At 46.1% G+C, this 15,034-nt stretch overlaps 1 protein-coding gene across 1 annotated transcript in view; it reads right to left on the bottom strand.

Annotated features, from left to right (window-relative positions):
- The window catches only part of LOC115092515 (lysine-specific demethylase 6A-like), a 716,945-nt gene that overhangs the window by 361,831 nt on the left and 340,080 nt on the right, over window positions 1-15,034 (bottom strand). Inside the window, 2 exon segments of the mRNA XM_029603412.1 lie at window positions 7,315-7,408; window positions 7,868-7,902. Coding sequence (XP_029459272.1) covers window positions 7,315-7,408; window positions 7,868-7,902 — 129 coding nt within the window.

Genomic DNA, 15,034 nt, shown 5'->3' with positions numbered 1-15,034 from the left:
GAAACGCCGCGGGCACACAGACCACCCCTCCCCCACCGACCCAGAGAGAGCGCCGAAGGACTAAACCTCCCGGTGTCCGACGGTCCCGGGAGAAGGATTCGCGAACCGTGGGTCGGTAGCGGCTGAAACTAATTTAAAATAACGGGGGAGGGAGGGGGAGTGACTAGCACCACTAGTATGCACCCCGGGTCCGGCCCTAATACGGAGAGTACAACAAGAAAACCTGAGGAAAAAATTTTTCTTTTTTTTTTTTTTTTAATACAAGAAAATTCCCCAACACTCCCCCAATACCCAAAGAAGGGTGCCCTGAAAAAACGGAGGTGGGGGGAGGGGGGAATAAAAGAAACGAGGTACAGACCTGGCAGCAAGCACCTCACGACTCAAAAGGCAGAAACCTGTTGAGTCTCCTCAGAAAACTAAATTGCTTCAAAATTATACCTTTTACTTATTTACTTGATCCCTTTATGAGAAAAAAGCAAAAGAAAACAAAAAACTAGAAAACCTAATCTCCTGCACTGGGGACCGCAGAGTCCCCTGCTCACATCTGCTGGAGTCAGAAGAATACTGAAGATTGAGGAAAGGGGAGGGGCTTATATAGTGCCCCCTCTCGAGTTTTTATTCTGACTCCATCTGCTGGACGGGGAACATAACCCACCGTCTGGACTGATCCTGGTACGTACAGGGAATGACTAATGCCTTAAGGTTTTTAACCTCAGGTACTAGAAATGTCAATGCAAAACCCATACAAAGAAAAGCACATGAAATTTTGCTAAGTACCATAGAAAAATCCATAAAACTAATGGTTTAGGGGTTTTTTTTCATTAGATTAACAGTTAACTAGCACAATATTACTGCCAAAACACTAGTTTCAGGCAACTATGCCTGTTCTAACAAAAGCTGTATTTCTAAAATGACACAATGTTGGGATTACTACCTGATAATCCCCTTTTCCTTAGTGTAGACAGATGGACTCAGTACAAATGGGATAGTATCCGCATGCTAGCAGTTGGAGACGGATCTGACGTCAGCACGGGGGCGTATATATCCCCACAGGAAGCGTAGCTATTCAGTAATCTTCCTTGCAAAAGCTGTTAGAGATGTGTGTACTGACGCTCAGTTAAAAAGTGAAACAGGAGTCCCCTGACTGATTGATAGTAGCTGGAGACCGCCAGCATTCCCAACCGGAAGGCGTGGACACCTGGTAGAGTGTACGCTCTTATGGAAACAGATGACATGGCTTACCTTGAATTGGTGATACCCATGTACGCAGGCAGCAGGGCGGGATGCTGAGTCCATCTGTCTACACTAAGGAAAAGGGGATTATCAGGTAGTAATCCCAACATTTCCTGGCGTGTAGCCAGATGGACTCAGTACAAATGGGATGTACCAAAGCTTTACTCCCCACCTGGGCAGGAGGCTGCCTGAGGCCCATGTAACACCGCCCTGGCAAATGCTGAGTCCTCCCTGGCCTGGACATCCAGACGGTAGAATCTGGAAAAGGTATGGAGGGAGGACCACGTCACTGCTTTACAGATTTCCGCAGGCGAGCGCATCCTGGATTCCGCCCAGGATGCCGCTTGAGCTCTGGTAGAATGAGCCTTGACTTGTAGAGGCGGGGACTTTCCAGCCTCAACATAAGCTGCCCGGATAACTTCTTTAATCCAGCGGGCGATGGTGGGCCGAGAGGCCGCTTCACCTTGTCTCTTCCCGCTGTGCAGGACGAATAGATGGTCAGTCTTTCGTAGGTCTTGTGTAAGTGCCAAATATCTGGGCAGCAATCTGCCAATGTCGAGATGGCACAATAAACGCCCTTCTTCAGATTTCTTCAGCCCCGCTGTGGTAGGCAGGGATATAGTCTGATTAAGATGAAACTGTGAAACTACCTTAGGTAGAAAGGAGGGAACCGTACGAAGATGGATAGCCTCTGGAGTGATTCTGAGAAAGGGATCACGGCAGGACAGTGCCTGTAACTCGGAGATGAGGCGTGCCGAACACACCGCCAGCAAGAATACCATCTTCAAGGTGAGAGAACGAAGAGACAGGCCCCGAAGGGGTCTGAAGGTAGATCCTGCGAGGAAATCCAAAACAAGGTTGAGGATCCACAAAGGTACAGGCCACTTCAGTGGCGGACGAATATGCTTGACTCCCTGCAGGAAGCGAGAAACATCCCGGTGCTTGGCGATGGTCTTGCCATCCCTCCTGGGACCATAGCAAGACAGCACAGCCACCTGAACCTTGATGGAGCTGAGGGAGAGACCCTTCTGAAGTCCATCCTGCAGGAAATCCAACACAATAGGGATTGTGGTTGCATGTGGATTGGTGCCGTGAGTGTCGCACCATGCTTCAAATACTCTCCAGATCCGGATGTATGTGAGGAATGTGGAAAACTTGCGAGCTCGGAGAAGGGTATCAATCACGGGCTCCGAGTAACCCCTTTTCTTCAATCTAGCCCTCTCAAGGGCCATACCGTAAGAGAGAATTGAGCCGGATCCTTGTGAAGAATGGGAGCTTGATGTAGAAGGTCCCTAAGCGGAGGCAGGGGAAGGGGCTCCCCTGCCAGAAGTCTTCTCATGTCCGCGTACCAGGGTCTTCTTGGCCAGTCTGGCGCCACTAGAAGGACTACGCCCCGGTGTCTCTGAATCTTGCGGATGACAGCGCCTAGCAGAGGCCATGGAGGAAAGGCGTACAGTAGAGTCCCCGGAGGCTATGGCTGAACCAGGGCATCGATTCCGTGTGAGCACGGGTCGCGCTTGCGGCTGAAGTATCTGGGTACTTGAGCATTGGACTTGTCCGCCAGTAAATCCATGTCCGGCAACCCCCAATGATCCACGATCATCTGGAAGGCCGTGGGTGAGAGCTGCCACTCTCCCGGATTTAGGCTTTCTCTGCTGAGGAAGTCTGCTGTGGTATTGTCCTTCCCGGCAATGTGGACGGCGGAGGTGTCCGGAAGATTCACCTCTGCCCAAGTCATCAGAGGGGCGATCTCCAGAGATACTTTTCGACTTCTGGTTCCGCCCTGACGGTTGATGTAGGCCACCGTGGTGGCGTTGTCGGATATCACTCTGACTGCTCTGTTCTGCAGTCTGTGGGCAAATTGAAGGCATGCCAGGCGGACAGCCCGGGCCTCTAGACGGTTGATGTTCCATACCGACTCTTCTCTGTTCCATCGCCCTTGTGCGGTGAGCTCTTCGCAGTGTGCGCCCCAGCCGCTGAGGCTGGCATCCGTGGTGAGCAAGATCCACGTGGGTGAGGACATCTGCGTTCCCCTGCTCATGTGGTTGGACTGCAACCACCACCGTAGCTGGGTCCGCACTCGGGCTGGTAGAGGTAGGTGCGTGGAGTAGGTCCGTAGACGGGGGCTCCAGCGAGAGAGCAGGGCGTGTTGTAGAGGTCTCATATGGGCCCTCGCCCAAGGCACCACTTCCAGGGTGGATGCCATGAGACCAAGAACCTGCAGATAATCCCAGGCTGTAGGTCGACTGGCTTCCATCAAATACTGGATACGCTGCTGAAGTTTCAACGTTCTCTTGGTAGTGAGACTGACCGTGTCCGCCCAGGTGTCGAACTGTACTCCCAGGTATTCCAGTGACTGGGAAGGCTGTAGGCAGCTCTTGCTGAGGTTGATAACCCAGCCCAGGCTTTCCAGAAGGGCTATCACTCTGTCGGTGTTCCGAAGGCTCTCCTCTCGAGACTTCGCCCTGATCAGCCAGTCGTCTAGGTAGGGATGGACCAGAATTCCTTCCCGCCTGAGCACCGCCGCTACTACTACTACCACCTTGGTGAATGTCCGTGGCAACGTCGCCAACCCAAAGGGCAGAGCCCGAAACTGGAAGTGGCGGCCGAGAACCGTGAAGCATAGGTAGCGCTGATGATCCGGATGGATCGGGATATGCAGGTATGCCTCCGACAGGTCTAATGCCATGAGGAATTCTCCTGGCTGTACTGCGGCCTTGACGGAGCGTAGAGTTTCCATGCGAAACCTCGGGACTCGTAAGTATTGATTGACGGACTTGAGGTCCAGGACAGGCCGAAAGGTACCCCCTTTCTTGGGTACCATGAAATAGATGGAATAATGTCCAGAATTCACTTCCCAGGCAGGTACTGGGATGATGGCTTTCAAGGACAGGAGCCTCGCCAGGGTAGCTTCCAATGCTGCCTTCTTGTGTCTGGGACATGAAGATTCCACAAACTTGTCCGGAGGGAGATGATGAAAGTCCAGATAATATCCCTCCCGGATAACGGCGAGAACCCACTGGTCCGACGTAATCTCGACCCATCTGGGGTAGAAGAGGGTCAACCTGCCCCCTATGGCTCCATCCCCCAGATGAATTGGCGGATTCTCATTGGGAGGCGCAGCCGGGACCTGAGCCCGGGCCCGCTCCCCTCTTGCGCTGCTTGGTCCGAAAGGACTGATTCCTGGCCGGAGGACGTGGAGCTTGGTAGCGACCCCTGTAAGGAACGAAACGCTGGGAACTCCTGCCCCTGGAGGGCCTTGGAAAGGCGCGCTGGCCCCTTCGGAATCGATCTTCCGGCAATCTGGGCACTGGAGAGGCGCCCCATGCACTGGCCAGTTTATCAAGGTTGCTGCCAAATAGAAAAGAGCCTTTAAAGGGTAATCTGGTGAGGCGTGTTATAGAAGGCGCATCAGCCGACCATCTTTGGATCCAGAGCTGCCTCCTGGCGGCTACGGAGGATGAAATCCCTTTAGCTGTTGTCCGGACCAGGTCAGATGCCGCATCTGTAAGGAACGAAAGAGCGGATTCCATGTCCGCCGCTGGCGTGTTGTTTCTAACCTGTGACAAACAGGCACGCGTCACCACCGTGCAGCAGGTGGCAATCCGTAAAGATAAAGCTGCCACCTCAAAGGCCTGACGCAAAATGGCGTCCAGTCGCCAGTCATGCGGCTCCCTGAGGGCCGTCCCCCCTTCAACCAGAATGGTAGTGCGCTTGACCACAGCGCTAATCAAGGCGTCCACCTGAGGGCACGCCAGCAGGTCCTGGATAGCCGGTGCTAATGGGTACATGCCCATCAGAGCCCGACCCCCTTTGAAGGCAGCAGCTGGTGCCGCCCATTCTAAATCGATCAGTTGTTGCGCCGCCTGTAAGAATTGAAAATGGCGGGCCGTAGGACGAAGACCTTCCAGCAGGGGGTTCTGTGCAGAGGGTACCGAAGCGCTGGGACCTGTGATATCCAATTCTGCCAGACACTGAGACACCAGGTCGGAGAGATCCTCCTTAGGGAAGAACCGCCTCATGGTTCTGTATGGCTCAATCCCTGAGGGAAGTTCCCTCTCGTCCGGGAGTTCGGACTCGTCCGGTGAGACCTCCTGGTCCGAACTGTCTAGCGGCGGGAGGTCCCTGGAGGGAGGTCCCCCTAGTCCGGGAGTTCGGATTCGTCCTGTGAGACCTCCTGGTCTGACCGATCCGGGCTATCCATCAGTGGGAAGTCCCGCTGGCGATAAGGTTGTGATGGTCCAGGAACCGGATCTGCAGGAGCAGCCACCGCAACAGCCGCCGCAGGCGCAGCCACCGCAGGAACTACAGGAACAGCAGGAACCGCAGGGCCTGGATGGGCAGCTGTTTGCATCTGTACAAAAGCCTGAATTCCCTTAAAGAGATCCACCCAGGAAATGGAAGCAGCCTCTAATCGCCGGGGTACAAGCTCCCCCGGGATGCCTGATTGGTCGAGACTGCCCCCTAAATCCGGGGTAGCCCCTGGGGAACTGTCCACAAATCGTGGTTGAGACAGGTCCTGGCCCGAGGGTCGCATGGCTCCCTCACATTGGGCACACAGAGAATCTGGCTCATCCCTGCGCGTGGCCCTAAGGTGGCATGCAGAGCAGAGGCCAAGGGCTGCAATGCCTGAAGCAGGCGGCGCCGTCGCTGAAGACTCTGCAGTGTTCTGATCCATTGAACAATAGGCGCTAAAGAATAATATGCGGCAGCAATAGGCGCTTAATACAACAGGCACTAAAGAATAATATGCGGCAGCAATAGGCGCTCAATACAACAGGCGCTAAAGAATAATATGCGGCAGCAATAGGCGCGTAATGCAACAGGCGCTCAATAATAATATGCGGCAGCAATAGGCGCTTAATACAACAGGCGCTCAACAGGAATATGCGGCAGCAATAAGCGCTTAATGTCCCTCAATAGGTTTTCAGCAATAAGCGGACAGCAATATGCTCGCAATAGGCATTCAATAAGCTTTCAGTAATAAGCGGTCAGCAATATGCTCTTAATAGGCATTCAATAAGCTTTCAGTAGTAAGCGGCCAGCAATATGCTCTCAATAGGCATTCAGGAAGCGTTCAGTAATAAGCGGCCAGCAATATGCTCTCAATAGGCATTCAATAAGCTTTCAGTAATAAGCGGCCAGCAATATGCTCCAACTAACATTCAATAAGCTTTCAGTAAGAAGCGGTCAGCAATATGCGCTCAATGTGCATTCAATAGGCTGTCAGCAATAAGCGGTCAGCAATATACGGTCAGTGGCATGCAATAGTCGCTCAGCAATACACCGAAACAAAGCAAAGGAGGAAGAAAGCCGCGCCTATTACGGGCGCGGAGTACCTGAGCAAGGCCCCACAAGGGCGTCCTCCACGGCGTGCCACGCCGCCGATCCTCTGCGCTTCGGAGACCCGTAGGAAGAGACGTACTCCTTACCAGCTTCGGCGCTTCCCGGCTGGAACACAGGCGGTCTCCGGCTGCGGGGGAAGGGATCACCTCACCACCGCAAGTTGAGGAAATGCACCCGCTACCTCGTCCACGCCGGGACAGAGGGCCTCGTATACCTCACGCGGACTGCGTCCGGGGACTGCGTCACTGCCGCGCTTCGGCAGGACCGAGGACTTTCCCACCGGGGGAGCACGGTAATCACCCCAGGAGCTCGCTGGGGGAGGAACCCTTGGGTATCTACCGCAGGAGCGCGGGGCTCTAAGTCGAATAGACAGGAAAAACGAATCTAGAATGATAAGAAAAGAGAAAAATTAAAGTAGTCTTGGAAAGCAGGCTCAACTAGTGTGCAGGCACTCCAAACTGCTTTGGAGACGGAAATTACTGAATAGCTACGCTTCCTGTGGGGATATATATGCTCCCGTGCTGACGTCAGATCCGTCTCCAACTGCTAGCACGCGGATACTATCCCATTTGTACTGAGTCCATCTGGCTACATGCCAGGAAATGTACATTTTCAAACCCCTATCCTCAGAAAATTGAAGAGAGATGTGTTTAACATACTAGTCGGACAAAATATTGACAATGCAATCAGAGCAAGCACATATGATTAAGGTAAATTCAGAATGCTTATACTTACCTAACTGCTGCAAGACAGTTGCTTTTACTTGTGCAGGAAGGTTTTCGGTTTGCAAAAGTTGTTCATAAGCTTCTTTTGCAGAGTTGTATTTTTGCTGAAGAGTGGAAATGTATGAAAATCTCAAATAAAATCGATATATACAAAATATAAACCAATAATTACAATTTATCTGAAATGTCCAGAACACATCCAAATCTTTTTCTATAATGCAGCAATGATTTACTAAAAAAAAAAAATAATAATTCTTGATCCCTCTATCTGAGCCAAAGACTCCAATTGGTTATTGCTTTAATCTGCTAAATCTAAGATATGGCTAGATATCTTCTCTCTTGTTCTTGGAATGGAAACTATTGTACTATATGTAAACATTAAATTAACATTTAAACAATGATCTGTACTGGGGAGATATGCACTAAAGAAAAAACAAAGGTGTCACTCATAATAAAATCTAAATCCACAGGTTGAGATTTATATCTGATTAATGTAAAAGTGACCAAAATTTAAGTCATTGATTTGAAAAGAATTGCACTGTAATAAAACCAAACATGCTTACCTGGGTTTCATACAAGTGGGCAATGTGAAACTGAACTGTAACAGATAAGGAAAGTAAGGCGATTTACAACATGAAAACCTTACAACATGAATCTTATGCAACATTAAAACAATCTACTGTACAATTAAATATAGCAAACTGGTACAGATTTTAGCGTTTCTCTCTATTTACTATATTATCCTGAAAAAGACTTTCAGAGGTTTTGTATTTGATACAGCAAGACGTTTACAGATGCAACATCTTTCTAACATACAAGGTTGTACAGTCATGGCATTCTTTAGTTTCAGCAGTACTATAGCATTAAGATGTAGTACAATACAAATTTAAAGAATGCCATTAGGTTAAAGTCAGATTATTATTTATAAAGGGAGGATTTTGTCTCACTAAGAAAGATGTTAATCAGTAGCTGAGAAAAGTTTAACATTAAAATATATATGGTAGAGAAAGAGCTCTGTGGATATCTAACTGCAAGCCTAAGAGCTTTATATTTAAGTTGCATGTAGAATAACTGATACTTCACACATCCAGCAGAGCTCTCTGCTACAACGGCAAGGGAGAAGAAAAAGGGTTCGCACTCAAAAAGCGAGGAGTAGCTGGCTTGTTACGGCGGTTACTACCCCAAACCAAATGTGCCTGATACTTCACTTTCCATGCATATCCAGCATGGTTCTCTGCTTCATCGGCATGGGAGAAAGACTGATACATCACGCATTTCCAGCATAGCTCTCTGCTTCAACGGCAGGGGAAAACAAAAACAAAAACAAAAAACTGATGCTTCACGCATATCCTGCATAGCTTCAACGACAGGGGTGAAGAAAAAAAGGATTCGCAATCACAAAGCGAGGAGTAGCTGGCTTGTTACGGCGGTTACTACCCCAAACCAAATGTGCCTGATACTTCACTTTCAATGCATATCCAGCATGGCTCTCTGCTTCAACGGCAGGGGAGAAGAAAAAAAAAAAAACCAACAAGGGCTGTACAACATAGTCTAGGTAAAACAAATAAGCATGGGTGTAGCTTGCTTATCGCGGCGGTTACTGCCCCTACTACCCCTAACTAATCAAGCTAGATATTTCACTTGGATGCAGCTCCATCACTGCTCTCTACATTAATGGTGGGGGTGGAAGGGGAATAGAACAAGGAGCTAAGAGAAACAGATAAGAATGAGAGAAAAAATGTGTGAGGCTTGCTGGGCAGACTGGATGGGCCATTCGGTCTTCTTCTGCCGTCATTTCTATGTTTCTATATGTTTCTATGACATCTTATTGCACTTTAAGATATTGTTGTACTTCAGCCATAATGATGTTTAAAGTAAACTTGACTGAAAAGAAGACATTTCACATGAAATTTAAAATCAGGGCCAGTGCCACCTAAGACAACATAGGTAATCACACAGAAACAGATGTAACAAGGTATGACAAGGTTACCACTAGTTTTTACTCCTGTTTTAGCATGCATTTTTCTGCAGTAAGTTAATTCTGGTATTTAATAGGGTTTTTAACTCAGAAAAAAAATGCACAGAATATGAGAAAAACACCAGCACTAAAATTAGCATAGGTGCATGCACATCCCAAGTTCAAACAGGCATTAGCTATTCCCCAAGGAATGCAGGGAGGAGCATTAAAGGGCAGACAGCTCAAGACATTTTCTTAACACTGGAAATTTAACTTCTGAGTTAGCACAGGAGCGAAATGTAACTGTCTAGCTACTTCTACCACACTGGGCAGAGGAATAGAATAATTTTGGCCACCAGAAACGTTTACTCCACTTTGGATCCAAGAATTTAATTTCCAGTGTCATCTCTCAAAATAGGCACAAAGCTGCGCTGTGCGACCTAACTTTAGCATACTTTTAGTTTAGGTGCTTTGATCATGCTTTGATTTTTCTTGCCATACATTGCCGAAATGGCATTGCATGTGATACTGGCGCTGGGCATCCAAACTTGTAGACACATTCTTGCATCCAAGGCCATTTTGGCAAGGAATGGCAAGTATAATCAAATAAGCTCTTTGTGTGATGCACCTAGTACTAGATTAATAAAGTGTAAGCTCTTTACGCAGCACCACCAGCTAAACAGTAAGCACTTTGGAACTGTGCATGCACTGTTCATCAATTTGGGAAAAGCAAGAAAGCAGAGTTGCTTACCTGTAACAGGTGTTCTCCCAGGACAGCAGGATGTAATCCTCACATATGGGTGACATCATCTGATGTAGAATGGCACAGAATACTTTTGTCAAAGTTTCTAGAACTTTGACTGGCACATTGAGCATGCTCAGCATGCCATTAACCCCGTGGCCACACGGGGTCCCCATTCAGTCTCGTTTTATAGCAAAAAGCACGAGCGAAAAATAAAATAAGAAAACGTAAGCAAACAACTCCGAAGGGTGGTGGGCGGTTTTCGTGAGGACTAACATCCTGCTGTCCTGGGAGAAAGCAAAATTGCTTACCTTGAAATAGGTGTTATCCCAGGACAGCAGGGATGTTAGTCCTTACATATGGGTGACATCATTGATGGAGCCCTACTGCGGAAAACTTTCTGTCAAAGTTTCTAGAAACTTTTGACTGGCCCTGTGAGGCCACTAAGCATGCCATGATATTCTCTGCCACAGGGGTCTCTCTTCAGTCTCGTAAGTAGCAATAAGCTTTAGCAAAAAATAAAATAATGAAATGTATCGGACCCAACTCTGCGAGGTGGCGGGTGGGTTTCGTGAGGACTACATCCTGCTGTCCTGGGATAACACTTATTACAAGGTAAGCAATTTTGCTTTATCCCAGGACAAGCAGGATGCTAGTCCTCACATATGGGTGATTAGCAAGCTAGAGGCTGAGTCATTTTGTAGTGAAGCATAGGTGAAGTATTGTTGTTGAAAATGAGGCAGCTGAAGATCACAGCAGATTGGATGTAGAAGGAGTTGGAATTAAATTGGAAACAAGTTCTTTAAGACAGATTGTCCATATGCTGAATCTTGTCGTCCTTGTTTGTCCAAACAGTAATGAGCTGCAAAGGTGTGAAGAGAACTCCATGTTGCTGCTTTACATATATCAAGAATTGGCACTGAGGTTGACATTGCTCTTACTGAATGTGCCTTTACTCGCCCTTGGAGAAGGCCTGCTTTTTCATAGCAAAACTGTATGCAATCTGCTAGCCAACTGGATATAGTATGTTTACCCACTGCTTTTCCCGGTTTGTTTGGATCATAAGATACAAAAAGTTGAGTGGATTTCCTGTGGACTGCAGTACGGTATAAGTAGAATGTTAGCGCACGCTTACAGTCCAAGGTATGTAAGGCCTGTTCCCCTTGGTGAGAATGAGGCCTTAGAAAGAATGTAGACAAAACTATGGATTGGTTCAAGTGGAATTCCATAACTTCCTTGGGGAGGAAGTTTGGATGTGTTCGGAGAACCAATCTGTCATGTAGAAATTTTGTATAAGATGAGTATGTGACAAGTACTTGCAACTCACTAACCCTTCAAGCCGACGTAATGGCGATAAGGAAGATAGTTTTCCATGTAAGAAATTTAAGATCACAGGAATTCATGGGTTCAAATGGAGAACGCATGAGTTTTGTTAAGACCAAATTCAGGTCCCATTCTGTGACCGGTGGACAAATTGGTGGTTTAAGGTGAATTAAACCTCTCACAAATCTACTGATAAGAGGATGTATGGATATTGGTGCATCTCCCAGGTTGTTATGGTAAGCTGAGATTGCACTTAAATGTACTCTTACAGATGATGTCTGGAGACCAGAATCTGAAAGATGGCATAAGTAGTCTAGTAGAGAAGATGTGGGGCAGGAAAAAGGGTCAATAAGAACATAAGAAAATGCCATACTGGGTCAGACCAAGGATCCATCAAGCCCAGCATCCTGTTTCCAACAGTGGCTAATCCAGGCCATAAGAACCTGGCAAGTACCCAAAAACTAAGTCTATTCCATGTGACTGTTGCTAGTAATAACAGTGGTTATTATCTAAGTCAACTTAATAGCAGGTAATGGACTTCTCCCCTCCAAGAACTTTTCACAGCTATACTAACTGCACTAACCACATCTTCTGGCAACCAATTCCAGAGTTTAATTGTGCATTGAGTAAAAAAGAACTTTCTCCGATTAGTTTTAAATGTGCCCCATGCTAACTTCATGGAGTGACCCCTAGTCTTTCTATTATCCGAAAGAGTAAATAACCGATTCACATCTACCCGTTCTAGACCTCTCATAATTTTAAACACCTCTATCATATCCCCCCCTCAGCCGTCTTCTCGAAGCTGAAAAGTCTTAACCTCATTAGTCTTTCTTCATAGGGGAGCTGTTCCATGCCCCTTCATCATTTTGGTAGCCCTTCTCTGTACCTTCCTCCATCGCAATTATATCTTTTCTGAGATGCGGCGACCAGAATTCTACACAGTATTCAAGGTGTGGTCTCACCATGGAGCGATACAGAGGCATTATGACATTTTCCTTTTTATTCACCATTCCCTTTCTAATAATTCCCAACATTCTGTTTGCTTTTTGACTGCCACAGCATACTGGGTTGTAGCACCTAATATGGAACCTAACATTGTGTAACTATAGCATGGGTTATTTTTCCCTACATGCATCACCTTGCACTTATCCACATTAAATTTCAACTGCCATTTGGATGCCCAATTTTCCAGTCATACAAGGTCTTCCTGCAATTTATCACAATCTGCTTGCGATTTAAGTACTCTGAACAATTTTGTATCATCTGCAATTTTGATTATTTCACTCATCGTATTTCTTTCCAGATCATTTATAAATATATTGAAAAGTAAGGGTCCCAATACAGATCCCTGAGGCACTCCACTGTCCACTCCCTTCCACTGAGAAAATTGTCCATTTAATCCTACTCTCTGTTTCCTATCTTTTAGCCAGTTTGCAATCCACGAAAGGACATCGCCACCTATCCCATGACTTTTTACTTTTCCTAGAAGCCTCTCATGAGGAACTTTGTCAAACGCCATCTGAAAATCCAAGTATACTACATCTACCGGTTCACCTTTATCCACATGTTTATTAACTCCTTCAAAAAAGTGAAGCAGATTTGTGAGGCAAGACTTGCCTTGGGTAAAGCCATGCTGACTTTGTTCCATTAAAACATGTCTTTCTATATGTTCTGTGATTTTGATGTTTAGAACACTTTCCACTATTTTTCCTGGCACTGAAGTCAGGCTAACCGGTCTGTAGTTTCCCGGATCGCCCCTGGAGCCCTTTTTAAATATTGGGGTTACATTTGCTATCCTCCAGTCTTCAGGTACAATGGATGATTTTAATGATAGGTTACAAATGTTTACTAATAAGTCTGAAATTTCATTTTTTAGTTCCTTCAGAACTCTGGGGTGTATACCATCCGGTCCAGATGATTTACTACTCTTCAGTTTGTCAATCAGGCCTACCACATCTTCACCGTGATTTGATTCAGTCCATCTGAATCATTACCCATGAAAACCTTCTCCATTACGGGTACCTCCCCAACATCCTCTTCAGTAAACACCGAAGCAAAGAAATCATTTAATCTTTCCGCGATGGCCTTATCTTCTCTAAGTGCCCCTTTAACCCCTCGATCATCTAATGGTCCAACTGACTCCCTCACAGGCTTTCTGCTTCGGATATATTTTAAAAAGGTTTTATTGTGAGTTTTTGCCTCTACAGCCAACTTCTTTACAAATTCTCTCTTAGCGTGTCTTATCAATGTCTTACATTTAACTTGCCAACGTTTATGCTTTATCCTATTTTCTTCTGTTGGTTCCTTCTTCCAATTTTTGAATGAAGATCTTTTGGCTAAAATAGCTTCTTTCACCTCCCCTTTTAACCATTCCGGTAATTGTTTTGCCTTCTTTCCACCTTTCTTAATGTGTGGAATACATCTAGACTGTGCTTCTAGAATGGTATTTTTTTTTTTTAACAATGACCACACCTCTTGGACATTTTTTTTACTTTTGTAGCTGCTCCTTTCAGTTTTTTTCTAACAATTTTTCTCATTTTATCAAAGTTTCCCTTTTGAAAGTTTAGCACGAGAGCCTTGGATTTGCACACTGTTCCTCTTCCAGTCATTAAATCAAATTTGATCATATTATGATCACTATTGCCAAGCAGCCCCACCACCGTTACCTCTCTCACCAAATCCTGTGCTCCACTGAGAATTAGATCTAAAATTGCTCCCTCTCTCGTCAGTTCCTGAACCAATTGCTCCATAAAGCTATCATTTATTCCATCCAAGAACGTTCTCTCTTTAGCATGTCCCGATGATACATTTACCCAGTCAATATTGGGGTAATTGAAGTCTAAAAATACCAAGGTGGAAAACAAAACAATTTACCATGTATAGTAGCTTAAGAAGGTGTCACAGCAAGCCTGACGTTGTGTGACTTTTTCAAAGACACCAACCGGTCTTTTCAATCATTCACCTTCTTTAAATTTTAATGTTTTCTCAAAACATTTTTTTGTTAATGTTTTCACTTTTTCTTTAAAATTAATCCTCCATTTATGAAAGCAGACTCTTAAAGAATTTTACTTTTGCATATAATAGCCAAACACGGCCAGTGTTTCACTGTTAAGCTTCTTCAGGGGCATGTATAGAACATATAGATAAGAAGAGTCTTTATCCCGTTCAAAAGGACGCAACGTCTCAACTTTTGTAACCGGTGAATGATTGAAAAGACCGGTTGGTGTCTTTGAAAAAGTCACACAAAGTCAAGCTTGCTGACACCTTCTTAAGCTACTATACATGATAAATTGTTTTGTTTTCCACCTTGGTATTTTTTGATTTTGGTTGCGGTGGTTAACTGGTGACTCCTTTTTGATAAGGGTAATTGAAGTCTCCCATTATTACTGCACTACCAATTTGGTTAGCTTCCCTAATTTCTCTTACCATTTCACTGTCCGTCTCACCATCTTGACCAGGTGGACGGTAGTATACCCCTATCACTATAGTCTTCCCCGACACACAAGGGATTTCTACCCATAAAGATTCAATTTTGTATTTAGTCTCATGCAGGATGTTTATCCTGTTGGATTCTATGCCATCCCGGACATAAAGCGCCACACCTTCTCCCGGGTGCTCCTCTCTGTCATTGCAATATAATTTGTACCCCGGTATAGCACTGTCCCATTGGTTATCCTCTTTCCACCATGTCTCTGAGATGCCAATTAA

Source organism: Rhinatrema bivittatum, chromosome 5, assembly GCF_901001135.1.
Source record: "Rhinatrema bivittatum chromosome 5, aRhiBiv1.1, whole genome shotgun sequence".
Lineage (NCBI taxonomy): Eukaryota > Metazoa > Chordata > Amphibia > Gymnophiona > Rhinatrematidae > Rhinatrema > Rhinatrema bivittatum.
Note: the sequence above shows the minus strand (reverse complement) of the source record. Positions and strands in the feature narration are given on the sequence as shown.